Source organism: Musca domestica, unplaced genomic scaffold (assembly GCF_030504385.1).
Source record: "Musca domestica strain aabys unplaced genomic scaffold, Musca_domestica.polishedcontigs.V.1.1 49, whole genome shotgun sequence".
NCBI classification, from domain to species: Eukaryota; Metazoa; Arthropoda; class Insecta; order Diptera; family Muscidae; genus Musca; species Musca domestica.
This window is the reverse complement of record NW_026712344.1, coordinates 5,222,265-5,249,419: the sequence shown is the minus strand read 5'-3', so window position 1 is coordinate 5,249,419 and position 27,155 is coordinate 5,222,265. Positions and strand designations below refer to the sequence as shown.

At 33.5% G+C, this 27,155-nt stretch overlaps 1 protein-coding gene across 1 annotated transcript in view; it reads right to left on the bottom strand.

Annotated features, from left to right (window-relative positions):
* Positions 1–2,805: 2,805 nt before the first annotated feature.
* Positions 2,806–27,155, bottom strand: part of LOC101892909 (3-hydroxy-3-methylglutaryl-coenzyme A reductase) — a 154,989-nt gene continuing 130,639 nt past the window's right edge. Inside the window, exons 4-8 of the mRNA XM_059127985.1 lie at positions 13,001–13,088; positions 12,345–12,920; positions 8,417–9,801; positions 6,640–7,009; positions 2,806–6,562 (exon numbers count right to left, since the gene is read on the bottom strand). Of these exons, the coding sequence (XP_058983968.1) occupies positions 6,487–6,562; positions 6,640–7,009; positions 8,417–9,801; positions 12,345–12,920; positions 13,001–13,088 (2,495 nt within the window). The 3' untranslated portion in view covers positions 2,806–6,486. The remainder of the gene's footprint in view (positions 6,563–6,639; positions 7,010–8,416; positions 9,802–12,344; positions 12,921–13,000; positions 13,089–27,155) is intronic.

Below are 27,155 nucleotides of genomic sequence, written 5' to 3'. Positions count from 1 at the left end.
AAAATTGTTATTTTCTTCGATTTTAGGTCTGGGGTGGCATGGTTGCTGAAAGACCTAGTCAAAAATCTTTAAGACTCACAGCAATGGATAATACGGGTAAAATAAAAATATTTTTAGTTATGGCTCGTCCAGCGGAAATAAAAAATTTGCACAGTGCTCTTGTGGAGCGCATAGAAAAACGTAAACAATCACATCCCGATGACATAAGTACTGCAAATTCGGCAGAAAACAGCGAAAGCAATGGAGAAGGGGCGACCTGTAATGATGTTGCAAAGGTTGATGAAGTTGCAGCTTCCGCGGGAGTTGCTGAACCAGATCATGATGATTCCACCGAACCAAGTCCCAAAAAACCTTTGCTGACACCCGAATCATCAACAACAATACAAGAAGCGTCTGATAATTAATAAACAAGAAAAAAATCGAAAAATCCATCAATAAAATTAAAACAATCGAAATTACACACACACCTATGTGCAGTTATTTGCAAACCCAATGTAACGAGGAGAAGAAAAAGAAGATGGAGAACCTAATTTCATACATTTCATTAAAATATTGTATTATTATGCAATAAATCAGAAGCGACAAAACAAACACATACAGGAAATCAATGCCAATTCAAAATTGACACTACTCCCACACAACTGAACAATTCAAAGAATATACAGAATACAAGATACTTATTTCATGTATGGAGTCAAGAGTCCAGTCTATTTGTGTACGATTTTGTACAATGCAGAAAGAAAAAACAAATTTGATTGTGGCCCTGATTTTATAGCGCTACAGCAAAACTATGGACTTCTTAACTTAAAAAAATTTTAATCGATTTTGGTGTTTCATTTGCAATGGAATAATACTGTAATTAACGTCTGACATGTAATCAATGAAAATTAAACAAAAATAAAAGAAAAATGTAATGTCTTACAATTAATGTTTAATTTTCCACAATAAATAAAATAAATCATTTTTGCATAATGTGTTCCTTGAAATGTACAGTATTTTCTATTTAGCACATATTTAGCTATTTTAGGTTAAAGAAATATATTCACAGAGTTTATTAGCGTTAATTGTTAAATTATCTGTAACAACGTGGTAAGTATAATTGAAACATAAGATACCGCTTTCATACACAAAGAGAGACTTAACTCAAAAATGCATTTTTCTTATTGGTAACAAATTTATTTTCATTATTTTATACAAATCTTAAATCAAATATTAAGTCATTTTCTCAAAAAATTTCATATTATTGAAATTAAATTGATTTGGCATATTAAGCTAGGCAACTTAAAAATAAAATCGATTGGTTTCAGTGCCCTACCTTGATTACATTGTGCCAAGGTTATACCCATGGTACAATAAAAAGGTAAGGGAGAACTAACAGCTGATTACAATTTTTTTCTAAGAGTGCCCGACTTCTGCCAATTTTGCGTATGTATTAATTGTTTTGAAAAAATGAAAAATAAATATTTTCAAAACCAATGATTGGAAGACACATGAATTGCGGCTCGCGCATTAAAGCTATTAACCAGTATAGCCAGGAAATTGAAAGATTGAACAGTTGGGATCATATTTCTGAAAGAAAATTGCAGACATTTTATTCATTTCTCGCATTTTATTCATTTTCCTCATTTCAAAAATGAGGAAAAAATATGAAAAAAATGAAAACAATAATTTTGAATGAGTCTGGCAGGAAGCGGGCATAGCCTCAGGGCTGTATTTTTGTAGTTTTACGAAGCTGTTCTACCTCCTTATTGTACCATGGTTATACCCATGGTACAATAAAAAGGTAAGGTAGAGCTAACAGCTGATTACAATTTTTTTTCTAAGTGTGCCCGACTTCTGCCAATTTTGTGTGTGTATTAATTTTTTTGAAAAATGAAAAAAAAAATTCAAAACCAATGATTGGAAGACACATGAATTGCGGCTCGCGCATTAAAGCTATTAACCAGTATAGCCATGAAATTGAAAGATTGAACATTTATGATTATATTTTTGAGAGAAAAATCCATACATTTTATTCAATATTTGCGCTATTCAACTCATTTTAAAAATGAGGAAAAATATGAAAAAAAAAGAAAACAATGATTTTGAATGAGTCTGACAGGAAGCGGGCACAGGGCTGTATTTTTGTAGTTTTACGAAGATGTTCTACCCCCTTATTGTACCATGATTATACCCATGTTATAATTATTACAGGTAGCAACAAGCTCCAGCTGATTTGACTCTACAGGGTGAGATAAAAAAACTACAACAAAGTCAAACGCAATAATTTTTACATTTTTCTTAAATGTTATTGAATGGGGAAGCATTGCATACATAGATCCACGTTTTGGTATAGCTCCCATATAACGGTACCTCCAGATATTCGGTATATTGATAATATTCGCAACATTTCTTCGCGGATTTGTCTAGGAAGTGGTATTTGTGTGTCCTAATGGGTTCTAGCTCCGTTGGCAAAACATTGTATGTGTAGGTCCCATATAGCAGTACCTCCCGATATTCGATATTTTGATGATTTTTGCCATATTTTCAAACGAATATGTCTAAAAATTGGTATTTGTGGGTCATAATGGGTTCTAATGTTTCCCTTATCCTAAGGTGGAGGGTATTAAAAGTTCGGCCCAGCCGAACTTAATGTTTTTGACTTGTTGATATACTAAAGGAATTGATGCTTTTCTTTTGAGTTTACCTTAGTTTTTTTTCTTAATTTTTGGTTACCTCAGTTATATTTTAATAGATAACAGATCCCATCAATATTTAAATGTTGGCAAACTCTTACCTTTCCTCCAAATAAAAAATCAGTTAATGTTTGTTTCCGTTTTTTTGTTTACTTATTTCACCAAACAAATTTACATTGTTTTTTATTGTTTGTTTGTTATACATATTTTCTTGTTACATTATTTTTTGTAAATGATGAATAATAAAATTATTTGTAAAGGAAATTAGTTAATAAATATTTTTGTTGTCACTCGTACATTAGTTGGTTGTTGGTTCTTATTGTTGCTGTTGTTATTGTTAAAACATTTATTTTTCTTTTTTTTTTTGGGGAGGATTATGGACTTCGTATTTTTTCAAACAATGATAAATGCTTACTAATCGCACCTTTCGAAGGATTTAATTTTGGGTCTCGTTAAAAAGGAAAAAACAATGGTAACATAGATTTTCATGGAGTTCGTTGCAACCGAAATATAATACAAATAATTAAAAAAAAAAAAAAATACTACACTAATTACTTTTCTACAAAACGAAAATAAAGATTTACATGAGTTTCAAAATACGAAAAAAATACAAAAAATAGACTCTAATGTATAAGAATGTTTCTTCTTCTAATCTAATCACTTTATATGTAGCTATATTAATTGCCTATGTTAAAAAAACAACATAAAGAAAAACAATTTGTATCTTTTTTTCATATAAATTTTCTATTCTACTTACTAAGTTATACGAAAAGTAAACAAATTATGAAATATATATGTTATGTAATGTAGAAAAGTTTTGAAATATGTTGTAAATTGAATGTGAGACATTTTAAGTTGGTGGTCCATGTGTTAATAATGATGTAAATTTCATTTCTAGGGATTTTCATATAGCACTGAAAACATTAAAATGCTGATGTTGATCGTTCGATCTCCCATTGCAATTCAAACTAGTCATTAGGTTATTCACCTAATATTATTATAGAAACTTAGACATTTGTTTAATCATGTCCCTTGATTAAAATGAAAAAAAAAAAAACTTTGGTATTTGCAACATAGGCCCCACTTCGGTTCCGGGGTTTAACAAACTGGATCTTTTACTTCAACAATGGTTATTTTTTATTTGCAAATATAAAAAATTATGTTTTTTTTTAACTTTTTTAGACCATAAGATTATGTAGATTGATTGTGCGTGCACACTTCAATGTTAGTTAGTTGTTTTTCGTTTTGTAATAAAAACAATAATATTAATTGTAATGAAAATGAAATGGTTTTTAAAACCTTTGATTTTGTTCCTTAAATTAAATTATTAAGTTATTTTATTTGTTTTATATGTAATTTCTAATAAATATTTAGGTTCTTTGTTGCAGTATTGGATGGGCTAAGTAATAAAACACAGTGCTACAAATTCAAAATAGATGGAGATTAAAATGCAGTTTGCATTTTCGGCCAAAAAAATTTAATTGCAATTAACGTGTTTCCAAAAAAGAAAATTGGTTTGGGTATTTGAAAATTATTTTAAGTGAGGTTATGCATGAATAACAATTGGCGAAAGGGAATTGAATAAAGAGATAATTCAATTGGATCGAATTTTTCATAAAGAATTCGGTCTACCAATAAAAAAAATGTCTTATATTGTTCCTCATTTCATTTAATGAGAATAGCCGCAGCAAATTTTAGTTAATCAAAGCGGCGAAAGATTAGGAGAGTCCTTATCAGCAGCGCTGCTCAAAAGTAAGACCTCGCTCACCAGTCCAATTTCTATAAAAAATAATTTATACTGTTTTTGTAAAAATCGCTTTATTAATAATTTTGGACAACATCCATGTTTTAAAATAATTGAAATTATTTGATAAATAAAAAGAAAATTAAAATTTTCGTTTTCTCTCAAATAATTACTTTTATGGACTCATGTGCTAGCACACGGTTTTGAGCAGTGCTGTTATCAGCACGAAAAGTTTGCAGAAGAATTTACAATTTTCATTATTGGAAGTTACCAAATAAGAATCTTCCTATTTTCTAAAATAATATTTATAACATAAGAAAGAATTAAAAAAACATGGGGCTGGATTCTTGTTCTATAAAAATATGAAATGAAAAATATTTCCTTTATAAAATTTTTCATTTGACATTTCTTTGCTTTATAAAAGTTTTCGCTTCACATTAGACATTATAAAGCCTAATATCAATGAATGACGACTTATGTCGAAAGGAGATTTTGCAAGTTAGAATGTCGTGTGAACATGGAAAAAGCAACTATTTTAGCATCGTACGGTAACATGTCATGAGCATTTAGAGACCTTACAATAACCACAAGGGAAATGTGTCAGACATATAGCAAGACCCCAAGTAATTCCCTTTATTTTGTCGGATCAAATGTTTTTTTAATACTTAGCCGTTGAAATGGAATGAAAATGAATTAGATTCCTAAAAAACGATCAGAGGCTATAATCTTAAATTATGATAACATTTGATCATTGTGGGAGATGGGTTAAAAATTGTTTGGAAAACGTTATCTGTCAAACAAGTAGTTGTTTAGGCATTACTTCATAAAAACGACAATTCGACATTTGATTTCATACTAAAGTTTTGAATTCATCTAAACATGTTTTTTTAGCTGAAATTTGAAATTAATTGTTTCAAAAAGCATTTACTATGATATCCATTTTTCCCTCTATGATATCGAAAAATAATGGAAAACTAGTAGATTCACCATGGTAGATTAATGCAGGTTCTGAGGCACAGAAGCAAATGTTGAAACAATTGAAATATTTATTTAGCGTTGTATACAGACCTATCGGAAAACGTCGAACGCACAAAATTTTGAAGTTGAGCAAATTCAACATTGACAGAACTATTGGTCTTTCTCTTTTTTTTTTGTGGAAAACAAAAGCAAATAATACTAAAAAAGTTAACTGTGTATTCTGTGCTTTTATTTGGTTATCTTGAAGTATGGACCCTGCGCATTTGGATAATACGAATGCACAAAACATGTTACCTTAGTGGGAAGGGTGAATGTATGGCACGCCGGGTATAAGGTAGGCCTGATAAGCATAAATATGTGATGAAATGTAAAATATCTCAATCTGTTTACCAATTTGTACAGTAGATGTTCGGGTTTCAGACACATAAAATGCCATGTCGGAAAACATTTTCCTTATCAATGCTTTTTTAATCCATTGATCAAATTTCTTATAAGGAGTATTGTTTTATAACTCTTTCTCTGTTATTTTTTTAGGTAATAAATTAATTAAAATCAATGTATAACACCTCCTCACTTTTAAAACATCGTTATGATATTTGACTAGCAAATTAAATATTGTTGAATTTTCCAAATGAATAGGACAATATTCAAATATCTGCATCCGTTATTATTATTTCTTCTTTTTTTTCAATAAAATATGAATTAAATAAATGTTGCACATGAATATATATATTTTTTTGTTATTAAGCCATGATCATTATATTTATGACATAATTTAAAACCTATTTAAAAAAAAATTAAATAGAATTCATAGCACTGTGTAATAATTTACCTAATAATATTGTTCTTTGTTTAATGCCACCATTGCATTGAACTGGAAACACACACACGAGAGAGATTTATCGTTTCTTGTTGTATCTTTGTTGGTTTTGTTTAGTTGTTGTCGTTTCTTTTTATTATTTAATATTTCTTTTTTGCTTTTGTATAACACAAAAAAGTATCTATGTTTTGGAATGAAAAAAGAAACCAAAAACATCAGGAGGTAGTAAATAGCATTATGTTAAACTCCTTAGATTTTATTAATAAATTTTAGCTTATTTTACTACAACTGGATACTGTAACATTCAAGGGATTTGTGGCTTTACCACTTACAGCTATTGAGGATCTGTAAGAAAATAAAGAGGAAATAATTCCAAAATAATATTTAAATTTCTTTGTTAAAAAATATTGATGACAACTTACCTATTGTGTCTCATATGACTTTTGACTAGATCACTGTTGACTAAGGCGGCCATTAGACTTAATTCCCCAGCCATTACCGTGGCACACACAATTTGTGCCAATTTCTTGGCATTTTCACCCGGCTGTGCTGCATTTGCACCCCTCACACCCAACATTTCTAAGCAGGCACTTTGTCCAGGCAAACCAGTACCACCACCAACAGTACCCACTTCGAGTGAAGGCATTGTACATGTCATGTACAAATCGTCACCATTTTCACCACAGCATTCCATACCGGTTGAACAGTTACTTGAGGTAACATTTTGTGCCGGATCTTGTCCCGTAGCCAAGAAGACAGCTGTAACCATATTGGCGGCATGGGCGTTGTTACCTGTGGGAAGAAAATCGAAAAAAGGAAATTAGTAGTATTTCGAATGTGTTAATTAAACGAAAAACAGCAAATTTTGGAAATTCTCTTTCAAAATATTTTTAGGGAATTCAAAGAAGAAAAGCTAAATATTTTAATGAGCTAAACATTTGGATAAATAATCACAAAAGCATATAAGGGACAGTAATCCACACTTTGCAAAAACTTAGAGTGGAGGTCCACCTGTTAGAAAATTGGAGTATACTTCAAGTTTTCTATTGAGTTACTTTCGATGGGGAACTCCCTATATGCGTATATTGGAATAATTTCACGTTTCACGACATTTTAAACATTTCATCGATTTCAGTTCGTTCTTTATAATTGAACAGTAAGGCGTGACAGGCTAAATAAAATGTATTTGATAAATCAGAAATCACCATTTGGTATTCACCAAATGTAGATAGGTGGTGAGAAGTTGAAAAGAGAATAATTTTCTTTTATGGGGAAGGAAAAATGGTTGATCACCAACGTCTTTAAACTTCATCTAAGTTTGGTAGATGCATTGACATATAAAATTTAAAAACAAAACTATCAATTTAAGGAGGAACGGACTCTTAAAGAAGACCCAGTAGAGTTTAGCTGTTTTTGGAAGGCATACGATGGTTTCGAGATTTTTCAATCTATTGACGATCTTCACAAGAACTAGAGAAAGTATTTTTCAGCAATGGGAGATAACTAATCCTGTAGAAGGAAGAACTATCGAATTTTATGTCTAAAAAAACATGTCTGTTATCCTTAGTTAATCATTCTGAAAAATTCTAGTTAAAACCTTCAGAAGGAGGTATCGTAACTGTACGAAAGGTAAAGAAGAGCATATATAAGTTCATTTATCGAAAAGGGTCGCATGCGTAGGAATATATAAGTATCCCGTATAAGGGATCTAACGAAGGTCTTCATTAAACGGATTATCTGTAAATACAGAAGATCTTACTTTCCCAGTAGGCCCTTTGAGTCGTCCTTCCATGTAAGGATTTCTGTTCATCGAATCTAATCTTAGATTACTCTTAGGTCTTTGAAATGTGTTCTTTTTATAAAAATCTCTATACGTCTATCTAAAAATAGTCTAGACTTAAGAAGAAATACAAGGACGAAATGTTCTGATTCGAAATCAAAAAAATCTATAGAAATTAATTTTAATTGAAAATTTCGGTAGATATGGCTAATTATCGAATGCTAGAGAATATTTTATTTTTTTTTGTGATTCTTAAATAACATTATATAAATTGACAATTTGAGATCTATTTGATCGACATTATTTGGGAGTGATACTTCAAAGAAAACTACACCGTTGGAGTCGATTGAAATAAATGTCCCTTGTTCCAATATCTGCGATTGAATTCCCTTATCATCTGAACATTTTTTTCTACTCACCTCCAATACTGCCGGCCATGGCACTACCACCCATATTCTTTAATTTATTGCATTCGACTAATGTTTTAGCATCTGTCTTCAGGACCCCACGCAATGTCGCTGCCGGGATTATGCATTCAGCCACGACACGTTTACCCCGGCCCTTGATCCAGTTGATAGCTGCAGGTTTTTTATCACAACAGAAATTACCACTTAACGAAATAATTTGCATATCGGGGAATTCACGTTTTATACATTTCAAGGCCATTTCAGCACCCTTCGAAACCATATTCATGCCCATGGCATCACCGGTCAGTGCCACAAAACGTATATACAACTGGGGACCATCCATGGCAATGTGACATTCCTTGAGACGGCCAAAACGCGAGGTTGAATCAAATTCAGCCTTAATGCGTTGATAATTTTGTTCGTCGGATATCCAAAGTTTGGCCTCAGCCGCCCGTGTAACACTGGCAAATCGCACACATGGGGCACGAGTCATGCCGACATCTTCAACGTACGATGTAACACCGCGCACCGATAAAGCTTTACAACCACGATTTGTTGAAGCCACCAGAGCACCCTCTGTTGTAGCCATGGGCACAAAATATTTGGCGCCATCCAAGAGCAGGGGACCAGCATAACCTACGGGTATTGGGACATAACCTAAGACATTTTCACAGCAGGCATTCATAACACGTTTGTAATCAAAGTGTTTATATGGAAGACAATCAAGGCGTTCGGCAGATAAATTGGCACGGCCACTAATAATTTGTCGTCGTATTTTGACACCTCTCTCCGGATCATCAATAACCGATTCGATTTTGTGTAAAGGACAATATTGACCGCCAGCATTGACAATATTTATGATTTCTTCATCGGTTAAATTGGCGGCACCCGACGTGCCATCTTCGCTAGCATTTAAAATTTCCAGACATTCTTCGAGTGAACGTGGTGGACGCATTTTTGATAGCTGATTGCATTCACTTAAAGGCAACAGCATAGCACCATCGCAATTATCGGCAAGCAGACGATTATATTCAGTTTGTGTAGAGGCATTTGCCGTATTCTGTTCCTCAATGGTAAATAGGGGGATACGTGGTCGGGATACTGGTACAATTGTTGTTGTGCTATTGTTCTTATTTAAATTTTCCTCCCGACACACAACCAGGGAACTGTTGCTGTGATTTTCCATGGTTTTATCAGTGGCTGCCTTCTCAAGTGCTGTACTATTTGGTGCTTCAAGTTGTTGCGGCTGTGTCTGGGACGATTTGGCAGCAATTGTAACAGTCGATTGGCGTATTTGGTCATGCAAATCTTCACGATTTTCGAAAAATATAAATTTAATTACCAAAGCTATGAGTAGTATAAGTATCACAATTTGATCGGCACTCATAGTCAGCCATCTGTAAAGAAAAGATAGAAAAATGGAAATGCATTAGAATTTCAAAAACCAAATTGCACAATTTTTACAAATTAATGTTTTTTTTTTTTTGTTTTTGTAAAGAAAACTGGTTCAATATTGGTAGAAAATAAATTGATGTACATCTCTAGGCGGCGATCCTAATTTCTAAATCTTTATTTTCAAAAATTGTATTAGAAAGAAATGAACCTAATGTAATAAATTGTGATATCCTTCATTGTTTGTGCAAGAAAAAAGTGCGAACGACTAGAATGGCATTCAAACGCCAACTAATAGATGAAGCCCAAGCAGCCGACTTATTTAAAGCAAACATTTTAAAATTTCTAACAATATTAGAAATTTTAAAAGGGTGTTGTTTATAATATGAATATAATTATTCATAACTAATGGGGTCTATTGATTTGCTCTATTTGTTTCTTTTACTTGAATATAAACTATTTATTGCAAGCTAGCCAGATTCCACTGCATTTAAATAATTGGAAATTGGAAAAACTTGCTACGATTCTGAAAAGTTCTCAGTTAAGGAGCACCACCAGCTTTTCTAATTATATGTTAACTCTAAAGGGAATAATTTCACTTGACCCCCATTTGCTCTGTAGTTTTTTTTTTCAAAACAATTACTCTTAGATATATTATGAATGCATTCAATAATAGTAGATAAGGAGATATTGAGTAGGTTTTAATTTGTAAAAATTACAGAAATAATTTTATATCATAATTTAATTATTTAGTTCTTGAAAATCAATTATAAACATATGTGTTGTACGTAATGTCTGGGGATCCAGTTAATGGTAATTTGGTGACAAATTAATGGATAGATTTAGAAACAATGTATTCAAATGATCATTAAAGTGGTTTCTTTTCAATATCAAAAAGAGTAAAACACAAAAATGCAAAAATAGAATGGGGTAAAGTTCGTACGGGACAAACTAACTAATTTATTATCTGATCGATTTAGAAACAATGTATTCAAAACTGTCATTAACATGGTTTCATTTGTAATTTGAAAAAGAGTAAAACATAAAAAAATGTCATTGAAAAATATAGAAATTTTCAAGGCCAACCGAGCAAATTGTTTAATATATAATTGTTGAAAGATAATAATAACGTGTTGCGATGGTGGCTAAAAATCAAATTTTAAACTTTATCGGTCCACAATTTTTTGAAATATGAAAAAAAAATTAAATTCATCAATAATTAAAAAAAAATGTTTCTATATTGTTTTAATCCCCTTAACAACTCTAGAAAGACGGCTGAAAGTATAAAAATTTCTCATATTACATTCAGATTTTCACTGAGATCGAATATATAAATACAGTTTAGAACAAAGTAATTGTAATACCATATCTTTCGGTAAATATGTAACAAATATTATCATATACTGAAATTTAGCCTTTATATTTGAGGTATGGGGGACAATGGTAAGATTCCCTTTTTATAAAAATTATCCTTCATTTCAGCTATTTCGAGGGGCATAATTTCTAATACAGGTAAAGGTCTAAACTTGTAGAAAAGAACACGAGTTTCTATGGATCAAAATTAATACAAATTTGTATGATACATATTAAGTTTAATATATACATACATATATAATATATACATTTCGAAATATAACTAGAAAGATAGCTTATTCTGGGAGTTATAGTCATATTTGGTGTAAAATATTTCAAATAGGAAATAGGGCACTTTCTGTCTAAACTAAAGTTGAATGTTATTTTCACGCATCAAACCGTAGGAAGACCAAAGAAAAATCCCTGAAAAATAGGAAATATATTCGCGTGTTTTCTTGGCTTGGCATTCAAAGCAATACATTTTTGATATACAATGGATATAGAGATTTTATTTCTTTGGTGACTTATAGTGAAATTTGATGTAGAATATTTTTGTCTTTGACTTCATCCTATTAAATTATTGTTTTGTGGGAGAATTTAAAATAATTTCCTAAAATGTGTTTTTTAAACTTATATCTTCCTGGCGTTTGGGTTAGATTCAGATTTTTTATGTACTCTGAGACCTATAATAGAATTTTATGACAAATAATTTTGTAGAATCTTTTCAATCGTCTTCTTTAACAATTTCAAAGATAAAAAACCCAAAAAGACCCCATTTTCTGACAAAATAATACACGCATTGTTTCGAAGGCACTATATATCTAAATTTGAAGGATTTCATGAAATCGTAATGCGAACATTTGAAAGAAAAACTTCGAAGAGGGGAGAAATTGTCGCCATTACTTTACTTTGGGATGTAAACACTACGCGTTTTTTCTATTGTTATATTTTCATAATCTATATTTTCATAATCTACTTGTTTTTTCCTGCTATTATCTCATAGAAAGAATTTTGTTGCATAGTATAAGTAGTTAATTCATTGATAATTCATTCAATTAGTTTAAATAATAAGTAAATTGATTTAATAGCCAAGCTGTTATGTTAACTTCTGAGATTTTTTATTTATTATGACACAAATTATTAAAACCCTATTTTTAACTAAACTCATTTAAAAGGCTATACATTTTTTACTCACTTTATTATTAGATCACTTAATTCTCCCGATTCGGTGCGATTATTGTTGACATTCATGTTGAGTTGAGGTGTTAATGTTTTGTCCACACTCTCGTATTCTCCATTGGAGAATACCACGCGACTATAGATATGGACAATCATTAGACCAGTTGTCATGATGATTTTAACACGTTGCACCACTGGATTGGCTTTTTGTTCTTCCTCGTTGAGAGCCTTCAACAATATCGAATCACGTGCTCTGGCCCTTACCATTGACATATCCATACCGCTACGTGATAAATCCAATATTAATGATAGGCAGGCCGGATAGAATGTCATAAAGACGACATAATTGACAATGACGGACATGACGGCAAATGTACACAGGACTTCAAGACGCTGTACACCGGATAGTGTGCCCACACCAATTACCAAGGTTTCAACGATTGTATCTAAGGATATGGCTGGACCCAATAGCTCTAGACCACGGGCAATGTTGTGTGTTACTTCAGCTTGATTTGTACCGGCCAGGGCCAGTTGAGCCAAGGTACCCGAATTCGAGAGATCAATCAATAGTAATAGGAAAAATAGTGCATCTCTGGAAACAAAATGGAAATGGTGGGAAAATTGTTAAAAATGCCAAGAAAAAATAAAAGAAAAAACAAAATTGCTACTCACTTTAAGTCTGTAATGTCACTGCCTAGGAACTTGATTATTGTCGTGGTAAATATAAAACTGGAGAAGACCGTAAATAGACCGGCAATACCTGGAAAAAGAAAAGTAATTATTATTGATAATAAAAAAGTGTAGTGTAAAAAAATATAAATGTTACTGGTTATGGGGATGAGATTAAAAGGATTTTTTAACTATAAAAGATTTCCTAAACTATTTACCTATTATAGGGTGTTTCAGGGACGTTTATATTATTATTAAAAAATCAGTTTTTGGAAATTGAAAGCAAGTACAATTTTTAACAATTTTGTAACACCTCGAAATATACATTTTAGACGCCACAAAGTATATATATTCTTGATCAGCATTAATTTCTATGTCGATTTGGCGATGTCCGTCCGTCTGCGGAAATCACTGTAGCTTCCGTACGAATATTAGGTCTGTAGGACTTTTGGTATTGAAAATGGGTCATGTACGTTCACGTTTTGGTATGGCAGCCATATAATGTTACCTTTCCTATTTTCGGTACTTTGTAATTGTTTCAAATTTAGTATTTGAAGTTCGTCACGGATACTACAGCCTAAGACTTAAAATTATCTGTGCAGATCCACGTCTTCGTATAGCCCCCATATAATGGTACCTTCCCTATTTTCGGTACTTTGATGACTTAACGACATTATTCACTGGAAGTGTTTCAAATTTGGTATTTTAGTTTTGTAAAGGATACTACAACCTATGGCAGAAAATTGTCTTTGTAGGTCCACGTTTTCGTATAGCCCCCATATAACGATACCTCTTGATATTGGGTATTTCGATGATTTTAGCGACATTATTCACCGGAATTGTTTCCAATTTGGTATTTGAAGTTCGTAATGGATACTACAGCCTAAGACAGAAAATTGTCTGTGCAGTTCCCCGTCTTCGTATAGCCCCCCCATATAACGATACCTCCTGATATTGGGTATTTCGATGATTTTAGCGACATTATTCACCGTAATTGTTTCCAATTTGGTATTTGAAGTTCTTAATGCATACTACAGCCTAAGACAGAAAATTGTCTGTGCAGGTCCACGTCTTCGTATGGCCCCCATATAACGACACCTCCCTATATTCGGTATTTTGATGATTTTAGCTACATTATTCACCGATTTCTTTTTTCAAGTTTCACATTTGAATATTGTAATGGCTTATGATAAAAGTTGCCTATGCAGATCCACATCGTCGTATAGACCCTAATGTAGCCGTTATACATTCGGTATGTTTAAGATTTTAGCAGAATTTTTAACGAATTTTATTTTTTTTTTTGAAATATGCCAAATTCGTTGCAAATGATGGAGGGTATTTAAAGTTTGGCCCGGCCTAAGTATAAATTAAGTCTCTGATACCAAACAGAATTAATTTTAGCACAGACACGTGCTAGACATAATTTAAACGACCTTCATCTGGTGGTTTGCATTCATTATAGGTAATTATTCATGTAAACCCGTTATTTTGATATAATTTGAATTGAAGCCTATGGCCCGCCCCGTGTTATATATTCCCGATGGGAATCAATTTCATAGTTAATGAAATGTTATTGTGGTTTATTGCGAATTAATTTCAAATAATCTCGCTCCTCAATCGAACTTTTAATATGTACATGTGCACCAGATATTACACGAGCGATTAATGACAGGCGATATTATGCAGACGACTAAAATGATAATAAAAAAAGTTTTTGGCATAAAGTACTTGCTGCAGGTATCTTTGTAAGTGTGTATGTAAATCACAACATATATGCCTTCCGGATTAATAGCGTCTAAAATGTTTATCATCACCTTGACATCATTACCGCACCGCCGTTGTTAATATCAGAGATATGAGCGAAATTATTTTTTGTTTTTGCAGCGAAGGCCTCTTGTCTTTTGACATAATCAAATGGCAGTTTGAAATTATGCTAAAATCAAGGTTCAAAGACAAGGGCTTTTGGAGTACTTGGTGGTACATTAATGGCTTTGAGATTTTTCACATTAATGAAGATGTGAATTGAAATATGACAGAGGTTATTTCATTTATTACTCAAAACTGCATTAAATGAAAAACAAGTTTTCAATGAACACAGGTCGGCAAATGGGTGACAGGGTAGAATACGTTTCTAAAGACGACGAATGAAATAGGACAAAAGTGCGAAGACATTAAAATTTAGATTTGCGCAGACAAGTCTATATTAATAAAAGAGTAAAATGAATGACTGACTGACCTAGAATCAAAGTCAAGACGAAACGGCTGAAGTTAGAATCTTTCAATTACGCAGTCTTGGTGCGTTGGCGTTAAGGCATGGTTTTCGGAAGTTCGCAGTAAAAGGTTACAAAAAGTATTAAAATGCACTAAAAATTGAATACATTATGTTGGAATAACGAAATGAGCTAGAATTCTGAAATTTGGAATGAGAGTCACTGTACCTAAGGGTTTTTGGAAATTCAGAATTTAACGTTACGAAAAGTTCTAAAATAGTACCAAACTACTAAAATGGTACCATTTGGTATTATGTGAACGGATAGAGTTTAAAAGTTGAAATTTGGTATGTTAATCACGATTGGAAAGTATGTTGGACATATGAAAGTGGTTTTGGAAATGTATACTTAGTGTGGGAACTGTACTAAATGTACTAAATTTGGAACGGTTTGGTTAGGGTGAACGAATGAAGCTGGAATTTTTAAATTTTGTATTGGGGTCCCTGTTGGGTTGTGATAAATAGGTGGTTTTGAAAATGGGTCCTTCAACTGCACGAAGAGTACCAAAATATTCTTTATTTGGTACAATTTAGTATTGGTGAACAGATAGTGCTTGTAATCTTAAGTTTGGTATTAGGCTCGCTGTTCATGTGTAGCCTGGACATATGGAAGTGGTTTTGGAAATGTGTGAAAAGTACTGTATGGTACATTGTTTGGTATTCGTTGAAGGTATAGAGTATAGAAGGTATAGTTGAAATTCTGAAATTTAGTATTTAGATTACTGATTTTATCTGTGTTCGAGATTTGGCGGCGGTTTGGAAATTGCGTCCAATATTTATACGAAAAGTACTGCATGGTACTAAATTTGGTATTAGGTAATACAAGAGTTTTAGGAAATTCGAACTTTAACGTGAACGGATAAAGCTGAAATTTTTAAATTTTGTATTAGGGTCCCTGTTGGTTTGTGATAAAGAGGTGGTTTTGGAAAATGGGTACTACAAGTGCACGAAAAGTACTAAATATTTCTATATTTTTTTGTACAATTTAAATTTGGGCAAACCGATAGTGCTTGTAATCTGAAATTTAGTATTAGGCTCGCTGCTCATTTGGTATTATGCTCGCTGGACATATGGAAGTGGTTTCGGAAATGTGTACTATAATTGTATGAAAAGTACTGTATGGTATTATGTTTGGTATTCGTTGAAGTGATAGAGATAAAATTCTGAAATTTAGTATTTAGACTACTGATTTTATCTGTGTTCGAGATTTGCCGGTGGTTTATAATTGCGTCCAATATTTGTACGAAAAGTACTGCGTGGTACTAAATTTGGTATTGTGTGAAGGGATAGAACTGAAACCGTGAAATGTTATATTGCGATAACTGCTGGTGTCTAGGATTGAGATATAGAACGGTTTTGCAAATTAGTACTAAAACTATACGAAAATTACTGAATTTGGTATTGAGTGAATGTATAGAGCAGGAATCCCGAAATTTGATGTTGAGGTCTCTCTTGGTATCTGCTGTTGAGATCTGATGGTAGTTTTGCAAGTGCTAGTATTGGTACCATTTTTATACCCTCCACCATACTATGGAGGGTATATTAACTTTGTAATTCCGTTTGTAACTCCTCGAAATACTCATATCAGACCCAACAAAGTATATATATTCTTGATCAGCGTAAAATTCTAAGTCGATTTAGCGATGTCCGTCTGTCTGTCTGTTGTAATCACGCTATCTTTCGAATGAATTGAGATAGATGGCTAAAATTTTGCACACATGTTTATTTTTCCAGTAGGCAGGTTAAGTTCGTAAATGGGCCAAGTAGGTCCACGTTTTCATATAGCCCCCATATAACGGTACCTCCCTATATTCGATATTTTGATGATTTTAGCGATATTATTCACGGGAATTGTTTCAAATTTGGTATTTGAAGTTCGAAATGGATACGGAAAATTGTCTGTGCAGATCCACGTCTTCGTATAGCCCCAATATAACGGTACCTCCCGATATTCGGTATTTTGATGATTGTAGCGTCATTATTCACGGGAATTGTTTCAAATTTGGTATTTGAAGTTCAAAATGGATACTACACCCTAAGACAGAAAATTGTCTGTGCAGGTCTACGTCTTCATATAGCCCCCATATAACGGTACCTCCCTATATTCGGTATTTTGATGATTTTAGCGACATTATTCACCGGAATGGTTTCAAAATTGGTATTTGAAGTTCGTTATGGGAACTACAGTCTGTGACAGAAAATTGTCTGTGCGGATCCAGGTCTTCGTATAGACCCCATATATCAGTACTTCCCTATATTCGGTATTTTGACGATTTTAGGTACAATACCCACCGAAGTTGTTTGAGATGTGGTATTTGAAGTTCGTAATAGATGCTACAGCCTGTGATAGAAAATTGTCTATGCTGGTCCAGGTCTTCCCATAGCTCCAATTTAACGGCACCTCCTTATATACGATACTTTGATGATTTTAGCTACATTATTCGCCGTTTTTTTAAGTTTCGAATTTGCTTAATGGCTTATGACAAACAATGCCTATGTATGTCCACGTCGTATAGACCCCAATATAACGGCTATATTCGGTATTTTTAAAATTTTAACAGAATTTTTTAAGGATTTTATTTTTTAAAAATTTCCAAATTCGTTGCAAATGGTGGAGGGCATTAAAAGTTCGGCCCAGCCGAACTTACTGCTTTTTAACTTGTTAATCACTGCTGATGTCTAGGATGGAGGGAGGTAAATTGTTTTGAATTTGCGCACTAAATGTTACTATATTTTGCATTGGGTGAAGGGATAGTGCTAAAATTCTGAAATTTGGTACTGGTGTCCCTGCTGGTTTCTAGTGTTTACATATAGAAATGTTTGTACAGAAAAAATGGATTGAAGCCTTTTTGGTGTTAAAGGTAAACAATTTCTTTGTTTTTTCTTTTTGAAAACGGGAAGGATATAATGTTTAATTTTTTTTCTCAAGATCAAAATATTTTCAAGTGAACAAATAGTGCATTTTGACTACTAAAAAGGCGTAACACGAACTGTTGAAATGAATCTGGAATCACGGTTTTGAACATAATCTAAAATCTTCTATTATGGGAGAATTGGAATCAATATTTTTGTTTTTTTTTTTTTTGAAATATAATGGAAATATAGTTTATTTTTTGGTTTGGTAACTTATAGAGAAAATTGATGAAGAATGTTTTTGTCTTTGACTTCATGTGGTACTGCAAAGTGGTGTTTTGCAGTGGGGGAGGGAACTTTTTCTCTCTCTTTACCATATTATATTCTAGAACATACTTGTGCCATTTGCATTTTTTAACAGAATTATTAATCACACATTGGGAATTTAAACATTTTTTTTCAATTGTTTACAACATTTTGACGTATTTTTGCTGTTTCGCATTTAATGTTTACTTTTTTTTCCGAAATAGGGTCAATAATTTTTTCAATTATCCATCGGCAAGCAAACGCAACGCGCCATCACCTACGCGCCGGAATCAATCATGTGCAACGAATGGCCTTTTGCCGTATTAGAGCCAATATTGAATTAATATTTACTTTATGAGTGCCACTTGTGTAATTAAATATTAACCAAAGGAACAGCAACAACAACAACAACAACTGCATAAAACAAAAATTTACATTCGCCATCAACCAACCAACCAACCATTATGACGGTTAAATTAATACAATGAAGGTCTAAGCCCGTTTATAAAATTTGTATCGCATTATTGTTTTTATGCATGTTTTTAATGTGATCATCATCAAATCGACATGGTTTTGTAAACAAAAAAAAAAAAAATATTTTAAAAGTATAAAGTCGAGTGGGCTTAACTGTGCAATTAATTAGGTTATTTGGAAAAATGTGGAAAAGCCCGAATCATTATCGTGTGCCACCCATACAATTCATGGTTGTGTTCCAGAAATTGTACTCGTTTTGCAATATTTTACTTGAAATCCATTCCCATACATGAAAACCTTAAACTCTCTCACATTTGAATGATGTAGTTATACCCTACAACACTATGTGTTGGGGGTATTATAAGTTTGATTGGGCCAAAAATTATGTAACACCTCGAAATATTGATTTCCCACATAGGAAAGTATATATGGGTCTTCCTAGCTCGCCGAGCTGAGTCGATCTAGCTATGTATGTCCGTCCGTCCGTCTGTCCATGTTAATTTGTAATCACTCTACAGGTCGCAATTATGGCCCGATCTTCACTAAATTTAGAGTGGAGGTGGGGCTAGGGTCAGAATAGAACCCTATTTCTTTTGGAGATGATCGCATAGTATTTAAGGGTCGAAATGGTCCAAAAACTGAAAAAATGTCGGATTTTGCAGTAGCTATACAGGTCGCAATTATAGACCAATCGACGCGGAACTTCGCATGTAGCTAGAGTTTAGGGCGGGGAAGAAGCCTACCAATTTGGGTGGTCATCGGATAATATTTAGCGGGTAAAATAGACCATATCTTTTGTGTTGAAAAAATTAAAAATTTTTCATTAAACCGCGAATATTTTAAACGTCCGCAAAATCACAAAGCCACGACAAGGTTACTTCTGATTTTTACATTGATGTTAACATCCAACAAAACGGATATATATCAAAATATGTGCGATATATATGTCTATCAAAGAAGATATGCTTGAAAGATCTCTTATATGTCGAGAAAGGCTGAACTGATTTCGACAGTTCTCATTAATTCAGAATGGCCTCTTGGCAGGAAAGAAACAACGTCTAAAAAATCGCATAAAAATATCTCTCTAAAGATGAAAATATTGATTTTGTAAAATTTTCTCATATTTTTTTCAATTTTGTCACATTTTTGGCATATTTTCATTTTGAATTAAACATTTGGTAATATTTTTACAGCTAACAAAACTAAGTAGTTAGGATATCAGGATATCATATACAGATCGCATTTATGGCCCGATCCTAACGAAATTTTGCATGGGGATCAGATGAGGGTCAGAATAGAAGCCTACTCTTTTTGGAGATGATCGCCATATATTCAGGGGTTGAAATGGACCAAAAAACTGCAAAATTGTCAGCAGGTCGTAATTATTGTCCGATCCTCACGCACATTTGAATGGGGGCTACCGGGCATTGCAAAAGCCAAGCAGTTTTGGATGGCCATCCAAAAATATTCAAGGTGTGAAATAGTTTGCCAACAAAATACGAAAATGACCATTCCAGTGACTTTTTGGAGAATTCACAAATACAGGAAAGACGCACTTCTGACTATTTCGTTAACGCTGATTTCGTTGAAGAATATAGTCAAATGTCTGTATCTCATATAGATGCGTTTCAGTCAAAAACCAATAATAAATGTTAATCTTTTGCCACTTCTGAGAGATTATAGGTCTTTGGGAAATATTGGTTCCAGATCTAGGAAGACCATTTTCGTGCAACATCTACCAATAAATTGGAAATGAGCAAATTCGTTTAAGTTGCTATTATTCGAAAATTAGAGAACGAAATCTGATGGTTTTCTATTATTATTTGTCACAATATCTTGTGGAATTCTTTCAAGTATCTCGCCTATATACACTGTATCGTTTATTATAGTGTTGTAGGGTATTCAACGGTCGGTCTCGCTCGACTGTAGCCTTTGCTTACTTGTTTTTTCTTGGCGATGTAGTTTTCCTCAGAACGAATGTAAAATTTTTGCGCGATTTTCTTAGATTTTAACCTTTTTGGCAAGAGGCCATTCTGAATTTGTGAGAGTTGTCAAAATCAGTCCAGCGGTTTTTGACTTATGTACATATTACTATGTACCCGATATATTAGCTATACGTATTACTGTAACGGTCAGAAATGACATTTTAATGTATTTTTGCTTTCGCTGGGATTAAAAAAATACGCGGGTTAGTGGGAACTTTCGTATTTTGTTTCAAAATAAAAGTTATACTTTATTTTACCCGCTAAATATTGTCCGATGATCGTCTAAATTGGTTGACTTCTGCCCAGGCCTAAACTCTAACACCATGTAAAATTCCTCGTCAATTGGTTTATAATTGTGGCCTGTATCAGGAAATTTTTCCCTTAAAAATTTTGCGATCATCTCCAAAAACAATAGGATTCTATTTTGACGTAAACCCCACCTCCATTCTCAATTTCGTGAGGATCGGTTCATAATTGCGACCTGTAGCGTGATTAAAATTTAACATGGACAGACGGACGGACGGACGTAGATAGCTCGGCGACTCAGCTCGGCGAGATATGAAGATCCATATATAGTTTCCTATGTCGAGGTGTTACATTGTTGTTAGCCCAATGAAACTTATAATACCCCCAGACACATTGTTGGATATAAAAAAATAAAGAAAAAAAAATCATAATTTTGAAAAATAAATTGATATTAATTATTAAATTGGTGTAAATAATATCTATTTCCATAAAATCTTTTCAAAACAAATATTTTTTGAAGCAAAGATTTGGTGTGGAAAATTCCCACATTGACACCACCTCATAGTGATTTTGAGTTGAAAACAAAAGCGATTGGTGGGAACCACCTGAAATCGAAGTAAACATGTTTTTGTTTATGTATCTTAATTTGTAAATTTTATGATAATATTCTCTGACTTATTTAAACATTTTGGCAAAGAATATTTTCTGCACTACCACGACATCTCTGGAGTGAAGTAGTACGGGAGTATATGACCTCAATTAAAAAACAAAATCAATAAAAAATAAGAAATATTTTATGGATATTAGCAAAAAACAAATAATATATTACTTTTAAAGAAATATGAGAATATAGAAAAAAAACAACACGCTACGACACTGAGCGATAAAATCAAATTTTTTTCCGACTTACAAAAAACCCCGGGTATGAGTTTATTAATAGATTGTTGTAAACAATATCAATTTTAAGATATTTTCAAAACAAATATATTTGAAACCAAAAAGTTTGATGTGGAAAATTCCTACATTGACATCACCTTTCTAAATGAAAGAATTCAGAGTGATTTTGAGTTGAAAACATAATCGATTGATGGGAATCACCTGAAATAGAAGTAAACATGTTTTTGTTTATGCATCTTAATTTGTAAATTTTATGTTAATATTCTTTGACTAATATAAACATTTTGGCAAAGTTCTGAAATTTACATTCAACAGAAGAAGTCAATTGTGAAAACTCAACGTGCTTTTAAAACATTAAAAAATGTCAGAAGTGCGCCTTCTAAGAACACCATTAAGCGTTTATACGAAACATTTTCGACTGGTAAGGCTCTTTCTAATCCGAAGAGGCCATATAAAAGTCGACCAAGGCGATCGGCCGAGAATATCGCTGCCGTACGAGCCAGTGTTGAGGGGTCCACAAGAACATCCCAAAAACGCCGTTCTCAGCAGTTGGGCATGGCTCGGTCCACTTTATAACGGATTATTCGCATTGATTTGCATTTGTTCCCGTACAAAATTCAATTGACGCAAAGAATGTTGCCTGCGGACAAGCCTCGTCGATTGGAATGGGCCCAAAGGTCCGTCGAATATGGGCTACCCTGTATATGACCTCAATAAAAAAACATGATATATAAAAACAAGTAAGCAAAGGCTACAGTCGAGTGGGGCCTACCGTTGAATACCCTACAACACTATAATAAGCGATACAGATTATATAGGCGAGATACTCGAAAGATTTCCACAAGATATTGTGACAAATAATAAAAGAAAGCCATCAGGTTTCGTTCTCTAATTTTCGAATAATAGCAACTTTAACTAATTTGCTCATTTCCAATTTATTGGAAGATGTTGCACGTAAGTGGTCTTCCTAGATCTGGAACCAATATTTCCCAAAGACCTATAATCTCTCAGAAGTGGCAAAAGATTAACATTTATTATTGGTTTTTGACTGAAACGCATCTATATGAGATACAGACATTTGACTATATTCTTCAACGAAATCAGCGTTAACGAAATAGTCAGAAGTGCGTCTTTCCTGTATTTTTGAATTCTCCAAAAAGTCATTGAATTCTCCAAAGATGGTCATCCAAAACTGCTTGGTTTTTGCAATGTCCGGTAATCCCCATTCAAATGTGCGAGAGGATCGGGCGATAATTACGACCTGCTGACAATTTTGCAGTTTTTTGGTCCATTTCAACCCCTAAATATATGGCGATCATCTCCAAAAAGAGTAGGTAATATGATATCCTGATATCCTAATTACTTAGTTTTGTTAGCTGTAGAAATATTACCAAATGTTTCATTCAAAATGAAAATATGCCAAAAATATGACAAAATTGAAAAAATATGAGAAAATGTTACAAAATCAATATTTTCATCTTTATAGAGATATTTTTATGCGATTTTTTTAGCAGTTTTTTCTTTCCTGCCAAGAGGCCATTCTGAATTAATGAGAACTGTCGAAATCAGTTCAGCCGTTCTCGACATATAAGAGATCTTTCAAGCATATCTTCTTTGATAGACATATATATCGCACATATTTTGCTATATATCCGATTTGTTGGATGTTAACATCAATGTAAAGATCAGAAGTAACTTTGTCATGGCTTTGTGATTTCGCCGGGATTTAAAATATTCGCGGTTTAATGAAAAGTTTTGAATTTTTTCAACACAAAAGATATGGTCTGTTTTACCCGCTAAATATTATCCGATGACCACCCAAATTGGTAGGCTTCTTCCCCGCCCTAAACTCTAGCTACAAGTGAAATTCCGCGTCGATTGATCTATAATTGCTATACCTGTATAGCTACTGCAAAATCCGACATTTTTCAGTATTTCGTCCATTTCAACCCCTAAACATTTGGCGATCATCTCCAATAGAAATAGGCTTCTATTCTGACCCTAACCCCATCTTCGTGCAAAATTTCGTTAGGATCGGGCCATAATTGCGACCTGTAGCGTGATTACAAATTAACATGGACAGACGGACAGACGGACGGACGGACATACATAGCTAGATCGACTCAGCTCGGCGAGCTAGGAAGATCCATATATACATTCCTATATGGGAAACCAATATTTCGAGGTGTTACATAAATTCTGGCCCAATCAAACTTATAATACCCCCAACACATAGCGTTGTAGGGTATAATTATATATGAGTATTAGCAAAAAAATGGATAATTTATGAATTCTAATGAATTTCGAGAATTTAGAAAAATAACTAGGGAAAAAAACAATACAATATTTCGAAAACATGTATTATGAATACTATTACACTGTGCGGCAAAATCAAAAATTTTCCAGACTTACAAAAAATCACGAGTAAATTATGCAAGTAGGGCGAAAAGTATGAGGCACTTTTATCGGCATTTTGAAAGTTTACAGGGTGAGATGAAAAAAACTGCAACCAACTTCAGACTGCTGTCATTCCTAAGCTACTCGTCCAACCGCTGTTAAAATTATTCCAGTGACAGCTCATTATATTGTTTACAAGGGTACAAAAGCATTTTGGTGAGAATTTTCCAGAAAAAAAGTTATTCGTGATAGAGTTCAAGCGTGACAGTGTGATTTTTTTATAGTTGGCTGCAAAACCACAAGCGGCTATCGTTAGAGCACTCCAGCATTTAAATGTGAATAAATCTTTTGTGTCTCGTATAACCGCTCGTTACCGTGATATTGTTAGCGTAGCCCGACGTCAAGGAAAAGGACGCAAGAAAACGGCAACATCAGCAGAAATGGTTCGAAAAGTAAAGAAGCGACTTGATCGAAACCCGCGTTGCAGTGGCCGAAAAATGGCTCGTGAGCTGAACATATCGCAATATCCCATTCGGCAAATATTGAAAAATGACTCGGGGCAAAGCTATTGAAATTCCAAAAAGTGCAGTGATCTTACACCGCAACAGAAAGAAAATACACTCAAAAGAGCTAAAGAGTTGCTTCGCTTGGCCGAAAGTGGTGAACTGCCAAATTGGGTTTTCTCCGATGAGAAAACATTCGTTGTCCAGCAGTTTGTAAACAAACAAAATGATCGTGTTTACTTGTCAAAGAGGTCAGTTGAAAATGTATACCTTCGGTTGGCCAACAGAATTCAAGCGCCGGCCATGGTGATGGTGGTTAATCAACCGTGGCATCATAATAAATGCCAAATATTATCGCGAAAATATTCTGGAGGGTGTATTAAAGCCTTGGATACGCAAACATTTTGGCCTCAGACTTTGGACATTTCAAGAGGACTCAGCACCATCGTACTCAGCACGCGTCACCCAAGAATGGTTACAAAATGAGGTTCCTCGCTTCATTTCCAACGTACAATGGCCACCAAAATCTCCGGATACCAATCCGTTGGACTATAGTGACTGGAGTATTTTGGAAAGGAAGGTTGGCTCTAAAAAATACCAAAGTGTCGATTACTTTAAGCAAGCGCTTCGCCGGGAATGGGACAAAATACCGCAGAGCAACATTCGGGCAGCGTGTGACGGTTTCATTGACCGTTTGAAGGCCATAATTCGTGCCAAAGCTGACCAATTCGAACAAATCTAAAGTTATTCTAAAATTTGATGCTATTTCCGACATTTTTTGCTTTCATTCAAAAAAATTTAAAAAAAAAATCAAAAATATGGCGTTTGACTTTGTTGCAGTTTTTTTTATCATACCCTGTAATCTACAATTATTTATCCTTTTTTTGTTTGCCTTTTCTCTGATTGTACCCTCAGCCACATGGCTACAGGGGTTCAGAGCTGAGATTTGCTCGATTTAATTAGCGAGTGAATGAATGAAAAAAAACAGCGAAATTTTGTAAGGGTCCGGTTGATTTTGAGTACAAAAACAACAATACTATGATATGCCTTGATGTATTTGTTTGTGAATGCATTTGTGTTTGTTTCGATTAATGATTAAACCTAAAAGAGTACTCGACAAGAGTAGAATGTCGATAGATTTTGCGCTCTTATTAGAGTAAAATAAATTGATGTTATTTAATAACAGCCTCTTTCATTTAATTTACCCTCTTGACGAATTCGAGCGAATATTTCGGAGGTATAATATAAAAGAGTACTCGGAAAGACTAGAATTTCAATCGAATTTGAGCTAATTGCACTCTAATACAAAAAAAAAAAAACACTCATGCTCTTATTAGAATAATAGAATAATAGCAAATTCGATTTTTTTTCTAATTTCAGGTGTATTTAGCGCAGCTGAAATTCGAGCGAGTATTTCGATATGGCTAAAAATTACCAAAATGTGCCTCATCGAAACAGCTTTTTACGTTAAGTCTCTATGGACGACATCCGTCTTAGGACATTAAGAGTCGTTCTAGCCATGCCCACCCCTCGTCCGTCCACCAATATGGCTGTGCGCACGATAACTATCCGATTTTGTTTAAATTTGGTAGATCGTTGTATTTCCATCAAGCTTAAATCGAGTTCATGCCCTAAGTCACTTTCCCCACAAAAAGTCAATATTTCAAATAAAATAATAAACCCCATAAAAAGCAAAGGGACTATTCGCCTTCCTTAAAACTTTGCACATCCTAATACATGAATACACTTTAGATCAGCTAAGAAAAATTACAAAATCGGTCTACTTCATCTGTTACCTCCTCTACAGAGCGTAAACATGTTGAGTAGTTAAAAGTCATTATATCAATTAACCAATATTTCCATTCGCAATATATATATATATATATATGGTTGGAAAATGGATCTCATCGACCCGCTTCATCTCTTATCTCCCCCAAAAGGGGTCGAAATATTGAATAATTATAAGTATCAGATCTAAGGAATTCGTGAGATTTCGCTTTACAATACATTGCAAAAGTTGCCGACTCATTGTGCCAAGCAAATCAAGTTCATCACTCCAAGTCGTTTCATGTGTATAACCTATTTGAAAAATGTTTTTGAAATAGTTTTGTAAGTAAGAACAATAGAAACTGGGTGAACCTAGGTCAAACATTTCCTGCCGCTGCCACGAACTAGTTAAATGTTTAACAACAACAGAAATTCAACAAATGGAAAAAAGAAAACAAAAC